Below are 20,075 nucleotides of genomic sequence, written 5' to 3'. Positions count from 1 at the left end.
TGAGTGTAATGGCCGGCGGAGCCTGCCTTATATACATGGGGGAGTGGCTCCAGGACTGAGTGTAGCCTGATTGGCTACAATATGCCTGCTGACTGTGATGTAGAGGGTCAAAGTTGACCCTAACGGAGCATTATGGGGCGAATTGAACTTCTGGGAAAGTTCGCCTTCGCTTACGAACGCGAACCACCCAAAGTTCGCCTGGATCCATTCGCCGGTGAACCGTTCGGCCCATCTCTACTTGGGAGATCAATGCTTGTTCCCCAGCTGCTTGAACAGGGCATTATGGAAAAACACTTTGAGACTGCAAATTTCCCCACAAATAGTACTTTTATTCAGTTCTGATTGAATTGAACGGCCTGATATTCATGACAAATTTAACTTTTAACTGAATCCAAACAGAAACACTACTCACATCAAAGCCCATGGTAAAAAAAATGATTGGGCAGTTTTGTTTGTTTTTAAATCTTTATATAGTTGTGGCAAGATAGAAAAACAGTGTGTTACAAGATCACATCTTTACAAATACAGCCACCTTTTATAAAAATAACAGCACTCAATCAGCGTACACATCAATCCTTAGTTTATTAGGCAGTTTTTAACCGGTTCACCCCCAAGGGTTTTTACCCTAACAGACCAGAGCAATTTTCACCTGTCAGTACTCCTCCCTTTTATTCCCTAATAACTTTATTACTATTTATCACAAGAAAATGATCTATACCTCGTTTTTTTCGCCACCAATTAGGCTTTCTGTGGGTAGTACATTTTGCTAAGAAATTTTTTATTCTAAATGCGTTTTAATGGGAAAAATAAAAAAATAATGGAAAAAATTCATTATTTCTCAGCTTTCAGCCCTTATAGTTTTAAAATTAAACATTCTCCTGTGGATAAAACTGACACATTTTATTTGCCCAGTTGTCCCAATTATTAAACCGTTTAAATGATGTCCCTATCACAGTGTATGGCGACAATATATTATTTTGAAATATAGGTGTTATTTTTCTGTTTTTTGGGTTTTTTTGTCCGGTCCATAATTACAAGCCCCTATGTAGTAAAGTAAAAGTAATTTTCCCTCATAAAATATAGATTAAAAAAGCTGAGTCCTTAAGGCAACTGTTTATGTATTTTTTTAAGATGATTTTTTGTACAAGTGTGTGTGTGTGTGTGTGTGTGTGTGTGTGTGTGTGTGTGTGTGTGTGTGTGTGTGTGTGTGTGTGTGTGTGTGTGTGTGTGTGTGTGTGTGTGTGTGTGTGTGTGGGGAAGGGGGGTGGGGGGGGTGTTAGGGGGGGGGGGCTTTGGAAGTGTAAGTTGTTAATTTTATTAATATTGTGTTTAAGTGCATGTGCCTGCATGTGTAATATACTTTTTGGCCACAAGAAGTAATAGGAAGTGTTCACTTTTTTTTTTCCAGTTTGTTACACTGTGACGGCTTCCTGTTTTCTGAATGGACACGGCCACTGTTCGCGGTCACGCCCATTCATTCCAGGCATTGCGATCTGGATAGAGGACCGCTCAGTCCTCTTCCCCAATCACTTAACATGGAATCCCGACGGAATTGGTGGTGGGAGCGGCGCGCACATGTGCGGAGCGGTATCTGGAACGCGCGACGTATTAAAATGTCATGTTGTCGTTAACAGGCTCTAACATGACGTTTTAATACCATACATTGTCATTAACTGGTTAAAATCTATTTCCCTATGATAAACAAAGCTGGGGATATCGCACATTCCTATCAGGGGCGTAGCTACAAACCTTGGGCCCCCCTGCAAAAATTTAATGGGGCCCCCCCTTCCTAGTTTCCATCTACAAACTGCCCCCCCCCCCCCCCCAGTGTACAAATGTAGCAAATCTCTCACTCTCCTACCACTTCCAGACCCTGAGGGCACAGGATGTAGCCAATGAGAGAGCCTCTGAAGAAAAGTAATGGCTCTCTCTGTGGGAGTCCCTGTGCCCGGCAAGAAGTGACTCTTGTGCTATTTATTGGGCAGATATCACTGATATCAGCACACACTGATAGACACACACATTTCTCCTAGCAGCACTCACTGATACACACAGACAGAGCACTCACTCACTGATATACACAGACAGATACTTCTCCTAGCAGCACTCACTCACTGATCATACACACAGACAGAAACTTCTCCTAGCAGCACTCACTCACTGATATACACAGACAGACATTTCTCCTACTAGCACTCAGACTCAGTCACTGATACACACAGACAGACACTTCTCCTAGCAGCACTAATTCATTCATAACTCCCAAGTGTCCCTCTTTTGGATTGACAATCCCTCTTTAGGGTCCTTGTCCCTTTGTCCCTCTTTCTTCCTCATTTGTCCCTCTTTCAGGACTGATGTACAGATCTCTGTGTGTGTGTGTATATATATATATATATATATATATATATATATATATATATATATATATGTAGTTTTCTACTGAAGAATGTGTTTAAATGTGGTTAAACTTTATTCCCATCCTTTAAATTAATATATTTCTTATTTTCAAATGTTAATATGAAGGAAAGTGAGCCAGGATAGAAAATTCCAGTGCAGTTTGAATTATAAAACAACATATTTTTCCTATGAAATCTTTAGGGTATATGTGAATAGGGGTGTGGTTATGGTGTGTGGCTTATTTGTATATGTTTGCATATATTTAAAATGTTACAGTTTTTCACCATAGCGCTCCTTTAAGTGACCCTCTTTCATATCTCAAAAAGTTGGGAGGTATGCAGCACTCACCTTCACTGATATACACACACACTTGTCCCCCTTTAATCTTGCAGCGCTAGCTCCCTTCAGTCTTCCTCACTGAATTTCCCTGTGCTGACAATCCATGTTTTCTCTCCTCCAGTACTTAGAAAGTGCCAACTTCTTGGATTGGGAGGGATGGTTGAACTTAGAAGGAATTTCCTCCTCTGCTCTCTGCTTGCCAAGGAGCTGCTGCAAGGACTGAGGCCAATTCACACCAGGCAGGCATTAGCCTGGTCTAAGTATACAGACTTTGTCTATCCTTACCCTAAGTTACACCCCCACTGTAGTTGACACACGTGGCATAGTCCGCTCCTATGCAGAGCTGCAGTATGAACATCCACCCCCTCAGGTTTCCCACTAGTCTTGCTTGCCACGCGGTGCGTCATAATTTCAAGGACCCCTGCATGCCTCAGGGCCCCCCTGCATGAAGGTGTGGCAGGGGTGATAGGTATGCCACTGATTACTATACAAGGAACACTAGTACTTGGCCAGGCCTAAGGGTCATTGCAGCACCAAACACATAGGCAGGATAATGCTGGTGGTGGCTGTTCTCATTAGCAGTCCAAATATCAGATTATTACCATGAAGATAGAGCCGGGCACCAAACAATAGTAACTGCATTTTTATGATTCCAGTACCAGCGCAAACAACCAAACAAAAAGCAAGTGTGGGGTTACACAGATACCAGCCTGACAGTTGTTTCTCAGGCTCTAGAAGAGGCCAGAACAGTAAGCTACTGTTGTGCTGTTATTGTAGTTTTGCGCAAAGCTCTGTTTTCTTTTCTTGGTAGGGATGGTTGGAAAATTTCTGTGGAATACCGATTTCCGAGTTTTTGATCGGAAATGGGCTTACCGCAGACCATAGCGGTAATTGGAAATCAGTCTCAGAAACCAGTATTCCATGGAAATACTGCATTACTGGAAATACCGCATTACCGCTGAAATTTTTCGACCATTCACAAGACTTGGTAAAACTCGGTAGTATCCGAGTCTTGTGATTGGTCTAAAATTTCCATGGTATTACGATTACATGGTAAACTACAGCATACTGCATTTTAGACCAATCACAAGACTCGGATACTGCCAAGTTTTACAGAGTCTTGTGATTAGTCTAAAATTTCTTCGGTATTCAAACTTTAACAGAAAAAATCTGTGGCCTGTGATTAGTCCAATGCTTCCAACTTGGAAGTATTTGGTCAATCAGAGAACTTATAAAATAAAAAGAGAGAACCGAGAGCCCAATATAGTGTAGTATGTCAACACAATTGTTATAATGAAAAAGAGTAAAATGAATACTCACAAACCAGGGTTACCTCCAGGCAACCACTGTATAGGCAGGTGAGGAGATTAGCCTGTCCTCACTCAGGATTAAGAAGTCGCTCTCTGTAGATGTGAAGAAAAACAAAAATTTGCTTTCCTAAAACAGAAAGAATTTGCGATAATTCAGGTTGGAGTGAGCTCGAGATGTCTCCCAGAGCACCACTGCTGAATATATGCAAATTAACCATTGTACCCTTAGAAGCTAAACACACCTCCAGAACCGCTGGAATGCAATGATGTGTCAGCTTGTTAAATTGTACAGAGCCATAATAATCCAACATGCATACAGACTGTTTCGGATTTTTTTTTTTTTTTTATGGCATTTATTTTTATAATCTTTTTCTTGGGTCGTAAAAAATCAATATTCTCCAGAAATTAATCTTCCCCACACTCTTTCCTGTTTAGACACATAGTAACCCATTAACCTCACGGTCATATCATCCTGACGATAATCTGACAAATTATAATGATACACCTGCATCCTTCTTACAAGCCACAATGGGAAACCGAACCTCCTCGCTGTTATAGCAGTATCTTCTCCAAGTATCTCTCTCACTGCAATCATTATGCGTAAAGCAACATTATCCGACATACTATTCCACAACTTATTCGTCTCTTCCACCACCTTCACAATCTCTTTAGCACAACTTCTAGTCTGTATCACACAGTCCCTCTCAAGTGGCTCATAATACTGCCTATCCAGCCGCACACTGGGTATACTATGTTCCAATAACACAGTCTGATCACCTCCTTCTCTCCCAGATACAGCAACACATCGCCTGGGCTGCGGATCAGGGCTATCCGGCTGCCCAGCATCTTCCACCTGAACTTCCATCTCATCATCCGAATCTTCCAGTACAACATACGGATTAGGCGACAGGGGCACCTCTGGAGCACTCCCTACCCCCAACTTCAGCTTCTTACCCCCTCCTACTCTGCTTTCCTCCTCCTCCTTCCTCAACCTCCCCCTCCCTCCATGCCTCATCCTTGACTTCTGTTCCTCCCACCCCATCTTATCCTGCTCCTCCTTTTTATCCATCTCTGCCCCCCAATCTATGGGCTTCTGCGCCTTGGCCACACCCCCCACTCCTGAGGAACTACTACTCCCAGCCCGGCTACTCTGCACCTTCCCGCTGCCCATCCCACTGCTCACCTTACCTTTGCATACTGACTCCTCCCTCCTCTCTGGCTGACCCGCCTCCTCCCGCCGTCTCCCCCGCTCCTGGGTGACCCCCTGCCCCTCACTCACCCCCGCAATCACCTCCGCAGTCTTCCCAACACCGGACCCACTCTGCACAGCCGCTTTCCGTGCCCGGGACTCCTCCTCCTCCTCCCGCAGCACGGCTTGCACACAGGTAGCGTCACCCACCGGCTCCTCCTCCCCAGACACGTCACCTTCTGCCGGTGCAGCTCCGCTCACTCTCCCTCCACAAGTCTCCTCCTCCATTCGCTCCACAGCCCGGACACAAGAATCATCACCCACAGACTCCTCAGCCGTCACATTCCCATCTTCCGCAAACAGATCCGCCTGGCTACACGGACTCTCACCAACCACTCCCACAATCACCCCAGCCACTCCCACACCAGTCACCTCCGCAATCACAGCAGCTGTCACCTCCGCCGCACGCTCGTCACTCACCCCAGTCTCCCGGCGGCCATCCTCCTTACTGGACACATTCAGCAGCCCAACATCCGCCTCCTCACCACCCAGCGTCACATCCACCACAGCCGCATCATCCAGCAACTCCTCCAGCTCCTCAATCACCCCAGCAACAGTATCCAAGGACGCCGAGAGCGGGACCACCTCACTGACGTCACCACTCTCAGCATTCACTCCAGTCACCTCCCCACGCTCCACAGACACCTCCCCTTTCGCTGCAGCCCCGCTCTCCTGACCACGCCCACCACTCTCTTCAGCAGTCACGTGAGACGCCAAGCCGGCCACAGAACCTCCGCCCTCCTCTGCCACCGGCCCGGACGCCTCCATCCGCTCCTCAGCAACATTAGTAGCAGTAGCAACATTATCAGATACAGTATTGTCAATAACACAAACAGAGAACGGAGTCTTTTCCGCCCACCCAGCAAACAATCCTCCCACCTCCCCCTTCACAACCCCAGCATATGAGAACAGTCTGCGTCCCTTGTTCTTAGTACAGTTCCGGGCCATGTGACCCCCCACCCCGCACAGATCACACACTCGGGGTGCAGGGCACGCAGACGCCTGGTGGCCCCTCTCCTTACATATCCGGCAACACATCTTATTGGGACACTCTGATCTTATGTGCCCGTACTCAAAACACCCCCTACAGTACTTAGGCTGGCCCTGATAGTAAATGGTGCATCTCTCCCCAGCCACATGGAAGGAAGCTGGGGGGTGCACCGTGCCGCCATAGCCATCTGCATCTGGAAGCAATTTAACTTTGTATTTCAGCTTGCTCCTGTAGCAACCAAATGAGTTGTACAGCCTCTGAGCCTCGCTGACTTCAGAACAAAATCTCAAAAGAAAAGTCCTCACCACATACTCCTCCATGTAGGGGTTGTAGCAGTGTACAGTAAGTTCCTTCACTCCAGGATCAAAGCAAAGTTCCACCGACATCTTCCTCAGGATGGCATAGTCCGCTGAGAAAGCTTTAAATTTCCAGTTTTCATACACAGCAATGCAGGTTTCCTCGGAATGAAACGTAAAACAAAATAAACCCAAATGAACAAAATCTTGAACCGAATGTAGATCCGTTACCTGGACATTGAATATCTTGAACATCACATCCGACATCACATCTCTCAGGCTGACACTCCCGATCTGGTCTCTAGCAACCTCCACCTTTATGGAGCTGCGCAAATTCGGCCAGTCCGCCATGGCTCCCTCCTTCGCCTCTCTGTTTTTCCTAGGACCCCCAAAAGGAGGTCCTCTCGCTAAGCCCTTCCGACCACAACCAAGGTTTTACCCCTGATCGCAGCCAAAAGGCCGAGCGGCGATGCACAGCCTGATTCGGATTGTTTGATCCTCATCAGTGCATGGCATGGATTAATTTGGCTCTATGGAGTAGGGCTTGTAAACCGAGAGGTACAGACTAACCAGCAAGCTCATGGTGACCCAGAACTCATTGGAGTGTGTAAGGGACTACAATGGTCCTAAAAGCCCCCTTACTAAGATGTTAAGAAAAACAAAAATTTGCTTTCCTAAAACAGAAAGAATTTGCGATAATTCAGGTTGGAGTGAGCTCGAGATGTCTCCCAGAGCACCACTGCTGAATATATGCAAATTAACCATTGTACCCTTAGAAGCTAAACACACCTCCAGAACCGCTGGAATGCAATGATGTGTCAGCTTGTTAAATTGTACAGAGCTTTTAGGGGGCTTTTAGGACCACTGTAGCAGTGGTGCTCTGGGAGACATCTCGAGCTCACTCCAACCTGAATTATCGCAAATTCTTTCTGTTTTAGGAAAGCAAATTTTTGTTTTTCTTAACATCTTAGTAAGGGGGCTTTTAGGACCATTGTAGTCCCTTACACACTCCAATGAGTTCTGGGTCACCATGAGCTTGCTGGTTAGTCTGTACCTCTCGGTTTACAAGCCCTACTCCATAGAGCCAAATTAATCAATGCCATGCACTGATGAGGATCAAACAATCCGAAACAGTCTGTATGCATGTTGGATTATTATGGCTCTGTGCAATTTAACAAGCTGACACATCATTGCATTCCAGCGGTTCTGGAGGTGTGTTTAGCTTCTAAGGGTACAATGGTTAATTTGCATATATTCAGCAGTGGTGCTCTGGGAGACATCTCGAGCTCACTCCAACCTGAATTATCGCAAATTCTTTCTGTTTTAGGAAAGCAAATTTTTGTTTTTCTTAACATCTTAGTAAGGGGGCTTTTAGGACCATTGTAGTCCCTTACACACTCCAATGAGTTCTGGGTCACCATGAGCTTGCTGGTTAGTCTGTACCTCTCGGTTTACAAGCCCTACTCCATAGAGCCAAATTAATCCATGCCATGCACTGATGAGGATCAAACAATCCGAAACAGTCTGTATGCATGTTGGATTATTATGGCTCTGTACAATTTAACAAGCTGACACATCATTGCATTCCAGCGGTTCTGGAGGTGTGTTTAGCTTCTAAGGGTACAATGGTTAATTTGCATATATTCAGCAGTGGTGCTCTGGGAGACATCTCGAGCTCACTCCAACCTGAATTATCGCAAATTCTTTCTGTTTTAGGAAAGCAAATTTTTGTAGATGTGAAAACGGGGTGTCCCCCTCCACCAAGGGTGGATATATTACGTATAGCAATTTGAACAGAGGCGCCAAAAGAATAAGATCAAATATTAAAAGGTTTAAAAATTGCTTGGGAGGCAGTGGTGGACTTACATCCTATAAGCAGACACAATAAGCTGTGTATTTCAACAAAAGGATATATTTATTGATACACTCCAAAAATAATTTCACAACACGTTTCGCAGGCTTAAACCCGCTTCATCAGGCAGTAGGGGTCGGAGTATACAACTAGGAAAGAGAAGGCACAACATGGCATGTAACCAGACATATAGATTATGTATATATATGTATATACTGTAAACATATATATAACCCTCTATTTTGTATTAAATTTAAAAACATTTGAGGTTGGGGCATAGTTAAATACTGTATATATTGACAGGATGTAGGAGAAAAACTGAGGGGGGGGGGAGGAAAAAAGGGGGGAGGGGGCGACAAGGGGTGGGGTTATGAGGTGAGGATAATATGGCCAGGTATAGGAAGGGAATATGGAGAGGGATATATAATTATATAATGGTAATGGTGGTACGTATAAGTGAATTTTTACTATAATAATAACTATGGGCACAGGGCGAGTAAATAGAGTAGGTGGGCTGTGAGTTTAGCAAGTGTCATATGCATAATGGAGCAGTGCACAAGGTGATTATACAACGTGGTGAAAAAGGAAAAAAGACATCTGAAAAAAATGACACCTACTAGCAATGTGTCAGGAGCACACCTGGCGCCTTTGTGCCCAGGTGTTGTCTGCCTGCTGGTTATATAGTCCAAGGTACACCCCCCTAGTCAATTACATCGGGGGGCGGATCAATTAAGATCATGCAGAGTGGAGCGTGCAACAGTGCGCACGCATCCTCTCCCCACGTCACCCCTTGACGCATAGTGTAATGTGGTGCGTCTATGCGTCTATGCCTCTGCATCACAGGAGGACAAACGGCATGTCACTTCCACTACGGCGGCGGAAGTGACGTTACGGAATGGAGCGCTGTGTGTGCGCATGTGCGTGAGTCGTCCTGCGCCATCTTGTATGTGGGCAGGCAGTTCAGGGCTATTACTAGCTATTGGGAATGGGGCTCGGCGGGGCAGCTAAAATAAAAAGGAATAAATAGAGATGTGATAAGTAAATAAATGGATCACAACTTACAATAATCACATTCATAAAAATAAATAACACTACAACTGTTTTATATAATCTGAACGCTGTAAAGTCATTCAGCTTGCTATGCTTAAGCGCCATCTAGTAGGGGTAATCAGTAATGTTTTTTTCTAATAGCTGCCCCGCCGAGCCCCATTCCCAATAGCTAGTAATAGCCCTGAACTGCCTGCCCACATACAAGATGGCGCAGGACGACTCACGCACATGCGCACACACAGCGCTCCATTCCGTAACGTCACTTCCGCCGCCGTAGCGGAAGTGACATGCCGTTTGTCCTCCTGTGATGCAGAGGCATAGACGCACCACATTACACTATGCGTCAAGGGGTGACGTGGGGAGAGGATGCGTGGGCACTGATGCACGATCCGTTCTGCATGATCTTAATTGATCCGCCCCCGATGTAATTAACTAGGGGGGGCGTACCTTGGACTATATAACCAGCATGCAGACAACACCTGGGCACAAAGGCGCCAGGTGTGCTCCTGACATATTGCTGGTAGGTGTCATTTTTTTCAGATGTCTTGTTTCCTTTTTCACCATGTTGTATAATCAACTTGTGCACTGCTCCATTATGCATGTGACACTTGCTAAACTCACAGCCCATCTGTTTTTCTCTATTTACTCGTCCTGTGCCGACAGTTATTATTATAGTAAAAATTCACTTATACTTACCACCATTACCATTATATCCCTCTCCATATTCCCCTCCTATACCTGACCATATTATCCTCACTTCATAACCCCACCCCTCGTCGCCCCTCCCCCTTTTTTACTTCCCCCCCCTCAGTTTTTCTCCCCCATCCTGTCAATATATACATCATTTAACTATGCCCCTACCTCACATGTGGTTAAATTCAATACAAAATAGAGGGTTATATATATGTTTACAGTATATACATATATATACATAATCTATATGTCTGGTTACATGCCATGTTGTGCCTTCTCTTTCCCAGTTGTATACTCCGACCCCCAGTGGCGTACCTAGGGCATTTGACACCCGGTGCTGGGTATTAAAAGACACCTCCCCCAAAAAATAGGTGTGGCTATAACCTACGGCGCACAAAGCGCACTGCGGTGAAAAATGGGCATGGCCATGATCAGATGAGGGCGGAGCTAACTTGTTTAAAGTGAACCCGGGATTAGAGTGATATGGAGGCTGCCATATTTATTTCCTTTTAAACAATAGGGAGCCCTGCTGATCTATTTGGCTGCAGTAGTGAACTGAATTACACCAGAAACAAGCATGCAACTAATCTCGTCAGTTCTGACAATATTGTCAGAAACCCCTGACCTGCTGCATGCTTGTTCAGGATCTATGGTTGAAAGAATTAGAGGCAGAGGACCAGCACGGCAGCCAGTCAACTGGCATTGCTTAAAAGGAGATAAATATGGCAGCCTCAATATTATTCTCACCTCGGGTTCCCTTTAAAAGTGCAACGCAAAGACAGTGGGCCCAAGTTTTGGTGAGCCTTTTCCCAGAAAATTCACATAATTGTGCAGGTTTTCTCAAGAAAGTACACATAAAGTGAGTAGATTTGCCCAGAAAATAAATGCAATCATGGCGGTAGATTTGCCTAGAAAATACATGCAATCATGGCGGCAGATTTGCCCAGAAAATACATGCAATCATGTGGAAGATTTGACCAGAAAATACTTGCAATCGTGGCAGACCTGGCCAGAAACCACTTCAATCATGTAGCAGACCTGACCAGAAAATGCATACAATCACGTAGCAAACCTGGCCAGAAAACACTTCAATCATGTAGCAGACCTGGCCAGAAAATACATACAATCATGTCGGCAGATTTGACCAGAAAATACATGCAATCATGTGGAAGATTTGACCAGAAAATACATGCAATCATGTGGCAGACGTGGACAGAAAACACTTCAATCATGTAGCAGACCTGGCCAGAAAATACATGCAAGCATGTGAAAGATTTGACCAGAAAATACATGCAATTATGTGGAAGATTTGACCAGAAAATAAATGCAAACATGTGGAAGATTTGACCAGAAAATACGTGCAATCATGTGGCAGACCTGACCAGAAAATACATGCAATCATGTGGAAGATTTGACCAGAAAAAACATGCAATCATGTGGCCGACCTGCCAGAAAACACTTCAATCATGTAGCAGACCTGGCCAGAACAGTCGATACACCTGCTAATATAAATAAAAAAAAAAACATTACTCACCTGAAGCAGCAGCAGACCTCCTGCTCCCACAATCCTATGCAGCCAGCAAGCAACTGAAACTCCCGCGCTTAGAGCAGGGCTATGGGAAAATGGCGCCTGAAGCCCTGCACTGCAGACTCAAAGTCTCCAGAGCAGGGCTTCAGACGCCATTTTACTGTAGCCCTGCTCTGCCGCAGCTGTGGGCTGCTGCTGTCAGTGAACTGACACAGCGTCTATTTGACGCCGAAAGTCAGTTCACGCTGGGGGGTGCTTTAGGGGTGCTTGGAGAATGTCGCTGCCATTGCCCCAGTATAGCTAGTATAGTTTCCCCCGATATAGCTAGTATAGTTGCCCTTAGTGTAGGTAATATAGTTGCCCTAGTATAGCTAGTATAGTTGCCCCCAGTATAGCTAGTACAGTTGCCCACAGTATAGCTAGTACAGTTGCCCACAGTATAGCTAGTACAGTTCCCACAGTATAGCTAGTATAGTTGCTCCAGTATAGTTAGTATAGTTGCCCCAGTATAGCTAGTATGGTCACACCCAGCCAGTATAGCTAGTATAGTTGCCCCCAGACAGTATAGCTAGTATAGTTGCCCCCAGCCAGTACAGTTAGTATAGTTGCCCCCAGCCAGTATAGCTAGTATAGTTGCCCCCAGCCAGGATAGCTGCCCCCAGTATAGCTAGTTTAGTTGCCCCAGCCAGTATAGTTGCCCCCAGTATAGCTAGAATAGTTTAGTTGCCCCCAGTATAGATAGTATAGTTGCCCCCAGTAAGTATAGTTGTCCCCAGTATAGCTAGTATAGTTGCCCCCAGTAAGCTAGTATAGTTGCCCCCAGTATAGCTAGTATAGTTGCCCCCAGTATGGCTAGTATAGTTGCCCCCAGTAAGCTAGTATAGTTGCCCCCAGCCAGTACAGTTAGTATAGTTGCCCCCAGCCAGGATAGCTGCCCCCAGTATAGCTAGTATAGTTGTCCCAGCCAGTATAGCTAGTATAGTTGCCTCCAGCCAGGATAGCTGCCCCCAGTATAGCTAGTTTAGTTGCCCCAGCCAGTATAGTTGCCCCCAGCCAGTATAGCTAGTATAGTTTAGTTGCCCCCAGTATAGCTAGTATAGTTTAGTTGCCCCCAGTATAGCTAGTATAGTTGCCCCCAGTATGTCTAGTATAGTTGCCCCCAGTATGGCTAGTATAGTTGCCCCCAGTAAGCTAGTATAGTTGCCCCCAGTAAGCTAGTATAGTTGCCCCCAGTATGGCTAGTATAGTTGCCCCCAGTAAGCTAGTATAGTTGCCCCCAGTATGGCTAGTATAGTTGCCCCCAGTATGGCTAGTATAGTTGCCCCCAGTAAGCTAGTATAGTTGCCCCCAGTAAGCTAGTATAGTTGCCCCCAGTATGGCTAGTATAGTTGCCCCCAGTAACCTAGTATAGTTGCCCCCAGTAAGCTAGTATAGGTGCCCCCAATGTAGGTGCCCCATGAGTGGGAAGAAGCAGGGCTAGATGGAGGGGCTGTGGAGGGGTCCCTCACCTGGGACCCCTCCTTCTGCCTCTCCCTCCCCTCTCCAGCATAGCGGCGACAAGTGCGGGGCGGCCGGAGGCGTACAGAGAATTACTCACCTGATTTCCGCGTTCCAAGCGCTGGCAGCGTCATGATGTTACAGGTCTTCGCCTCCAATGCCGCCCACTGTGCTTCCGCTAACCAGGAAGCACAGTGGGCGGCATTAAAGACGGAGACCTGTAACGTCATGACGCTGCGCTCCACGCTTGGAACACGGAAATCAGGTGAGTAATTGTCCATACGCCTCCGGCCGCCCCGCACTTGTCGCCGCTAATTTCTGGAGGGGGAGAGAGAGGCAGAAGGAGAGGTCCCAGGTGAGGGAGGGGGGGGGATATTTCCCCCCTCCGCACCGCTGCCTCCACAGCCTCTCCTTCTGGCCCTGCTTCCCCCTCCTGCTGTGCTGATGTGGGGGGTCGTGCCGACACCCACCTGGGTGTCTGTCACCCGGTGCGCCCCGCCCCCCCTGCGCTCTATGGTAGGGACGCCACTGCTGACCCCTACTGCCTGATGAAGCGAGTTTAAGCCTGCGAAACGCGTTGTGAACTTATTTTTGGAGTGTATCAATAAATATATCCTTTGTTGAAATACACAGCTTATTGTGTCTGCTTATAGGAGGTAAGTCCACCACTGCCTCCCAAGCAATTTTTAAACCTTTTAATATTTGATCTTATTCTTTTGGCGTCTCTGTTCAAATTGCTTTAAATCAGAGAACTTGTTAATGTATCAAGGATGACCGCATAATAGCAGACATCTGCAAAATAAAACGGATTCCAAATAATAACTTTTTTAAATTACACAACCTTACTAACACAAAGTACAAAAAAGAAAACCTGTCTGCGGAAATCGGTAATCGCTATTGGAAAATCAGTTTTCCATGGAAATCCATGGAATAGGTAATTGGCATTTTCGGAAATCTGAATTTTCACTGAATCAGAAAACTGTATTTCTGACCATACCTTCTTCATCTATATGTTGGTATTTAGCATTACAAATAACTGTGTGGGTAAAATGGATTGATATTAATTTGAATACATTGTGTATGAAGGATCCCATACTACAAATATGTTAGTAAGAATACCCATAATTGCTCAGATTGAAGGCCAGCAATGCCATCAGATTATTATTTAGGCCTATTTTCCAAGTGCATCTGACTCCTCTGGCCAAGCACTTGCTAGCGCTCAGCACAGGCAGCAGACAGGCAAACCCCCCCATGCAGTTGCATCTGAGCATGGAAACCGTGAGATGGTTTTATTTTGCATGGTTATGCCCCACATGTCAGCGCTCGACACGCGTGGTGTTACAGCCACTGCTTTTCGGCTGCATTTAAATTGCACCTTTTTTGCAGTCGTGGGCTGCAGAAGGGACACTGAACTGCTTGACGAACAAGCCTTTCAGATGTCCGTGGAAATGTAAATTTTTGTTTGTTTGTTTTTTTAATTAACGCAGAACATGAGTTTAATGGAAATTAAATTCACTGCAGATGCCTTCACAAGACTGCAATCACAGTGCTAAGGCTGTAGCCACACTGTGAGCATTTTCTGAGTGCTTGTTTTGACTATCAGTGCTTTCTTAGAGATTTTTAAAAAAAACGCTCCCATTCACTTACATTAAAATTGCAGTAAAATCATGGTCAAATTTCCATGATCGCAATTTTTTGTAAGATCATGATTGTGGCAGTTTTACAACGATTTTAATGTAAGTGGATGGGAGTATTTTTTAAAAATCTCTCAGAAAGCGCTGATAGTCAAAAAAGCGCTCAGAAAGTGCTCACAGTGTGGCTACAGCCTTACCTTCAGCAACCCACATTATATTGCAAAGTGTGGGTTGCACACACCTCACTCCGGTGTAGGTTGCAATATTTGTCATATAGTAATAGAGAAATTATAAATAAATAAAAAAATCCACAGAAATATTACTTATAACTACTGCCCATGGAGGCCACTAGCAAAAATGACATGGGACCAGCTCTCCTTGGCAAGTGTGGCCAGCAGGGGCATTGCTAGATCCTAAGAGATCCGGGACACTTTTGGGCACCCCAGCAGACAAATGGGTGGGGCCATGCACCAGAATATGGGTTTGGTCATGGGTGGAGCCAAATTTAAATGACCTTAACAGCGGTTTAAGGAAGAGGGTTGTGGGCTCTGTGTGTGCCTCTTTGTGTTTTTTTCAATCTTTGTATTTTTATGTATTTATTTATTTTTATCTTCACTTACTTTTGCTTCTTAAGCTAACATTTTTAATCATTTTCTAGCTTTAGCTCAAAACACTGGATCACTTACTGTGTACAGAAATTCATTTGGCACCCCTGCTGATGATATTAAACACAATCAGGTATGTACTATTTTAACTATAACATAATTTATAGTACTTTATATGGCAAGTACAATGTTACCTTCCTAAAATAAAATCACTTGCATCAATACATGTCATAAAAAAGCTTTATTGGATCCAGCTTGCACGTCAAAACAAATTGCGTGCACCATCAGTAAAATCACAGATTCTACCCGATCCTAAATTGGCTGTGGGGGGAAGTGAGAGTGGTGGTATGCCCGACGATCTTTTAGCTCTCCTGAGCATCCTCAGAGGCTCCGTGCGCGCCGCTGTGTCTACATTAGACATTTAAAAATGGATCTCCCATCTTGCATAGCGCACATCCTGCCGCCGCCCGTCTGACCTCCTGATCCCCGTTGCCCCACTACATCACGCATAGATCAGGAAGTCCATGTGTTCTACGCTGTTTACCGCACCATGCGTATAGCAAAACTAAATATGTGTACCGCTGGTAAACACCACTAGATGGCGCCAAAACATGAGGATGGAATACGAGATGGAACCCATACATCGCAAGTATCTTGCAATGTAGGGCACTCATATAGAGGACTCTGGAAAGGAGTTAAGATTGTGTCAAACTACACTTATGTTCTTTTTAATATACTATATAATAAAGAGGGGGGGGGGGGGCAAAAAAGGGAAACACCTTTATATTAAATCCCCAGTAACATTTCACATTCTATACTACAGTTCAAAAATAGAGTATTAGAGATAATGCATTATCTCAGGCTGCATGTTAACATACTACAGGTACTACAATGGACCAACTCAAGGATCTAGAAGACAGGCCATAGCCACATAGTCATTAAGACCCAGTGCTCCCATAGCATCTGTTCTTATGATCCACTGGGTTTCACTCCTTAACAGGAATTTTTCCCTATCTCCACCCCTAAAGGGTTTCATTACTTTTTTTAAATTTCTTTTATTAAAGAGATATAAAACATAATATACAAAACAGTGATTGTTAATATAATAATGACAACCAACTGTCATACAGTATATAATACGAGAACAGAGGCGCCAGCAGAATAAAAGTGAATAAAAGCTTTAAAATTTGCTTGGAGGAAGTGGTGGACTTACCTCCATAAAGCAGACACGAAAGACTGTCTGAAAAGTTGCAATCACATTTATTATATGGTACCCCAAAAGTGCAACGCGCTTCGCAGGCCGAGCCCGCTTCATCAGGCAATAAAGTGGGGACAAAACAGAATTCCAGCAGTAGCAGGTGTAGCGCCTCAGTGACACACCTGCTACTGCTGGAATTCTGTTTTGTCCCCACTTTATTACCTGATGAAGCGGGCTCGGCCTGCGAAGCGCGTTGCACTTTTGGGGTACCATATAATAAATGTGATTGCTACTTTTCAGACAGTCTTTCGTGTCTGCTTTATGGAGGTAAGTCCACCACTTCCTCCAAGCAAATTTTAAAGCTTTTATCCACTTCTATTCTGCTGGCGCCTCTGTTCTCATACTGCAAAATCGTGTCCACCCCTAGTGGAGGGGTGATCTACCCCTTTTTTCTCATCTACAGAAAGCGACTTCTTAATCCTGAGTGAGGACAGGTCTAATCTCCTCACCTGCTTATACAGTGGTTGCCTGTGTGGTAACCCACGTTTGTGAGTATATTCTTCTCACTGATTTGCCTTACTTCGTTTATGTTTTAACATACTACACTATATTGGGCTCTCGGTTTCTCTATATTTTATCTCCCTACAGTATATAATAAGTTCCCAAAAGAGAAGAAAATATACACTTTCATGTACAATAGGGTACATATGTTTAATATCAATTGAATATTGAATGAAGAAAAAACTTATAGAAACACATCATGTAGCTTCTGTCACTGCTAATTTTAGACTTATCTCCTCTAAATATTGCAAAAGTAGGTGCAAAAGAACCACTGGGGTTCCAACCCCAGTCCATCTAAAGTAAAACAGCTTAAACAAAGGAAACTTAATAGAAAAAGGAAAAAAGAAAACAAAACAGAGCGTGGGGATAGGAGGTAAGGAATATAGTGGAATTACCTGAAATGGCATTATGAAAGGATAAAAGAAAGGCTGTGTTAACATATCAGTTATTTAAATTTGGTTTAGTTAAAGATTTGTAAAATCAAAAGACCAGGAAATTAGACCGTGCTCTGGGACTCTAACCAATTACTCCATACCTTTTCAAATTTAGTAGGACATTTACGATGTAAATATAACACCTTTTCTAATTGGATGGTTTCATAAATTAGAGATTTCCAGTGAGACAGCTGTGGTGACTCAGGGGTAAAACGACTTCAGAACTATTGTTTTCCTTGCAAGAAATAGAGATTCACGGATAAAGATCCGATGGTGGTGTTGGCCCTCAGCTTCATCCATTAAACCAAATAGACAAAGCTTGGGGAAAAAGTAAGTGGGGCAGCACAGAAAGTAGATAAAATGCGTAGAACTCATTGGCTGTGACCTCCTGCTGTCTCCACGGTAACTCTTGGAGGCTCTGATATTTTGTCCAGCCTCTGCTGGCGTCTGAGTGCTCAGAGGCTTTCGTCCTGTTTCTGGCCGAACTTAAAAGACTTGTTATCTATTAACTTAAAACTAAAGGCCCATACACACGTCGGATTTGCGCGAACGACGGGTCGTTTGAACGTTCCGTCGTTCGCACGTTTCCGCATGAAATCCGGCGTGTGTACAGACTATCGTTCGGGAGATAAGACTGGTTACCAGCGATCCGCCCGGCGGATCGTTGGTAACCAGTCTTATCTCCCGAACGATAGTCTGTACACACGCCGGATTTCATGCGGAAACGTGCGAACGACGGAACGTTCAAACGACCCGTCGTTCGCGCAAATCCGACGTGTGTATGGGCCTTAAGACTATTAACTTAAAAGGCTTTTGTCTGGTCTCCCTCACAGCAAGACACCCTCAGGGTTGTTTGTTTTTCTTATTTTTTTCGCCCTCTACCAGGCTATAACTTTGATGATATGCTGCATTCACTTGGCTTTTCAATCAGCACTGTGGGAGATTATTGAATCCTGCTGCAGCCATTACAGCTACTGTCCAAGTGTAGCTACTGTTTATGAGAAGCTTGTGAGAAGCTTGTGACAAACCTGGTAACCTGGTAGCATAATAATCCTGACGTTCTATAAATGCATGTGGATTGAGCATTTTACATATATGCAAAAATTATGCAATTTTATGCAATCTTATGCAATCTTATGCAATCTTATGCAAATTTCACCAATTCACCAGTAGCCTGTCTTTGCAAGCTGCTTTCTGCCTACTATGCCTCAAGCTGCTCCTGTTAACTCCTGCTACCCTACTTTGTTTCCACCCTGCACTTGTTGCAATATTCTCTACAGCCCTCCACACAGCCCTCTCATAACCCTGAATGTCAAATGTTAAAATTATAAGAAAATTATAGACAACAGTCACAAGGCTACTAAGTAGTTATAGGCTATCTGTTCCTGTTGCTGCGCATTTTCATCTGCTACTGCTTGGAACACGGCCTCAAAGGATCTGCTTTCATCAGACGTGATACTCGATTGAAGAAAACTACAAGACATTGGTGAGACCTATCTATATTCGTCTTTGGTTCTGGTATATTATATGTCTTTTTTTTGTACGGTCTTTATCTGAAAGTAATAGCGCTCTATAGATACAGTACAAAGGTTATAGCGATCACCAATATTTGGAAGCTGTTCCAATGTTTTATCATTTTTTGTGCAGAATGGCAAAGATGTTACAATGATATAATGGTCACAAAGCATGGCTACAGGTACTAGAAACAGAAACAAGGGATCACAAATTGAGAAAGAAAAAAATTTGGACAGCTACCTAGTAAACATGAGCACAAAAAAAACTGCAGGAGAAAACTTAGAAGGGGAAAATTCCAGATCAGGATTCCAGACCCCTATAAGACAAAATGCAACAGCATTTGCGCAGCAAGGCAATGTCACTCCGACAGACATTTCAAACCTCACAAATCATATAAAAAGAATCGCAGAGGCTACCAGCAGGGCCCACAAGCCTGAAGAGGCAGGCAACCAAGTCGAGCAAAAAAAAAAGGGGGGGGGGGGAGGTATTACAGAGGAGATGCTGGATCATAAAATGAGGAATATGCTAGAAGAATACACAAAAAGAATGCAAGAGACTATGGTCGAAACAGTACAGACAGCAATCCAGGAAGCAGTGAGTAAGGAAATAAAACCAATTAAAGACGCAATAACCGATTTATTAGAAAGAGTAAAGGCAGCCATACACTGGTCGATGTGCCATCAGATCGACCAGCTGACAGATCCCTATCTGGTCGAATCTGATCAGATAGGGATCGTATGGCTGCCTTAACTGCAAACAGATTGTGAATCGATTTCAGCCTGAAACCGATCACAATCTGTTCAGCTGCTCCTGCCGCCTGTCCCCCCCCCGTATACATTACCTGATGCGGGCTCCCGGGCGTCTTCTCTGCATCTTCTCAGCGCTGCACCCGCTCCATCCCGGCGCTTCCTGGGTCACTCCGTGAC

The 20,075-nt window shown here is 44.5% G+C and overlaps 1 protein-coding gene across 10 annotated transcripts in view; it reads left to right on the top strand.

Annotated features, from left to right (window-relative positions):
• The window catches only part of CTNND2 (catenin delta 2), a 2,713,436-nt gene that overhangs the window by 2,512,589 nt on the left and 180,772 nt on the right, over positions 1-20,075 (top strand). For all 10 annotated transcript variants that reach the window (XM_068236432.1, XM_068236431.1, XM_068236434.1 and 7 more), the window contains one exon: positions 15,495-15,574. In XM_068236432.1, coding sequence (XP_068092533.1) covers positions 15,495-15,574 — 80 coding nt within the window. The remainder of the gene's footprint in view (positions 1-15,494; positions 15,575-20,075) is intronic.

Source organism: Hyperolius riggenbachi, chromosome 5 (assembly GCF_040937935.1).
Source record: "Hyperolius riggenbachi isolate aHypRig1 chromosome 5, aHypRig1.pri, whole genome shotgun sequence".
Lineage (NCBI taxonomy): Eukaryota > Metazoa > Chordata > Amphibia > Anura > Hyperoliidae > Hyperolius > Hyperolius riggenbachi.
Note: the sequence above shows the minus strand (reverse complement) of the source record. Positions and strands in the feature narration are given on the sequence as shown.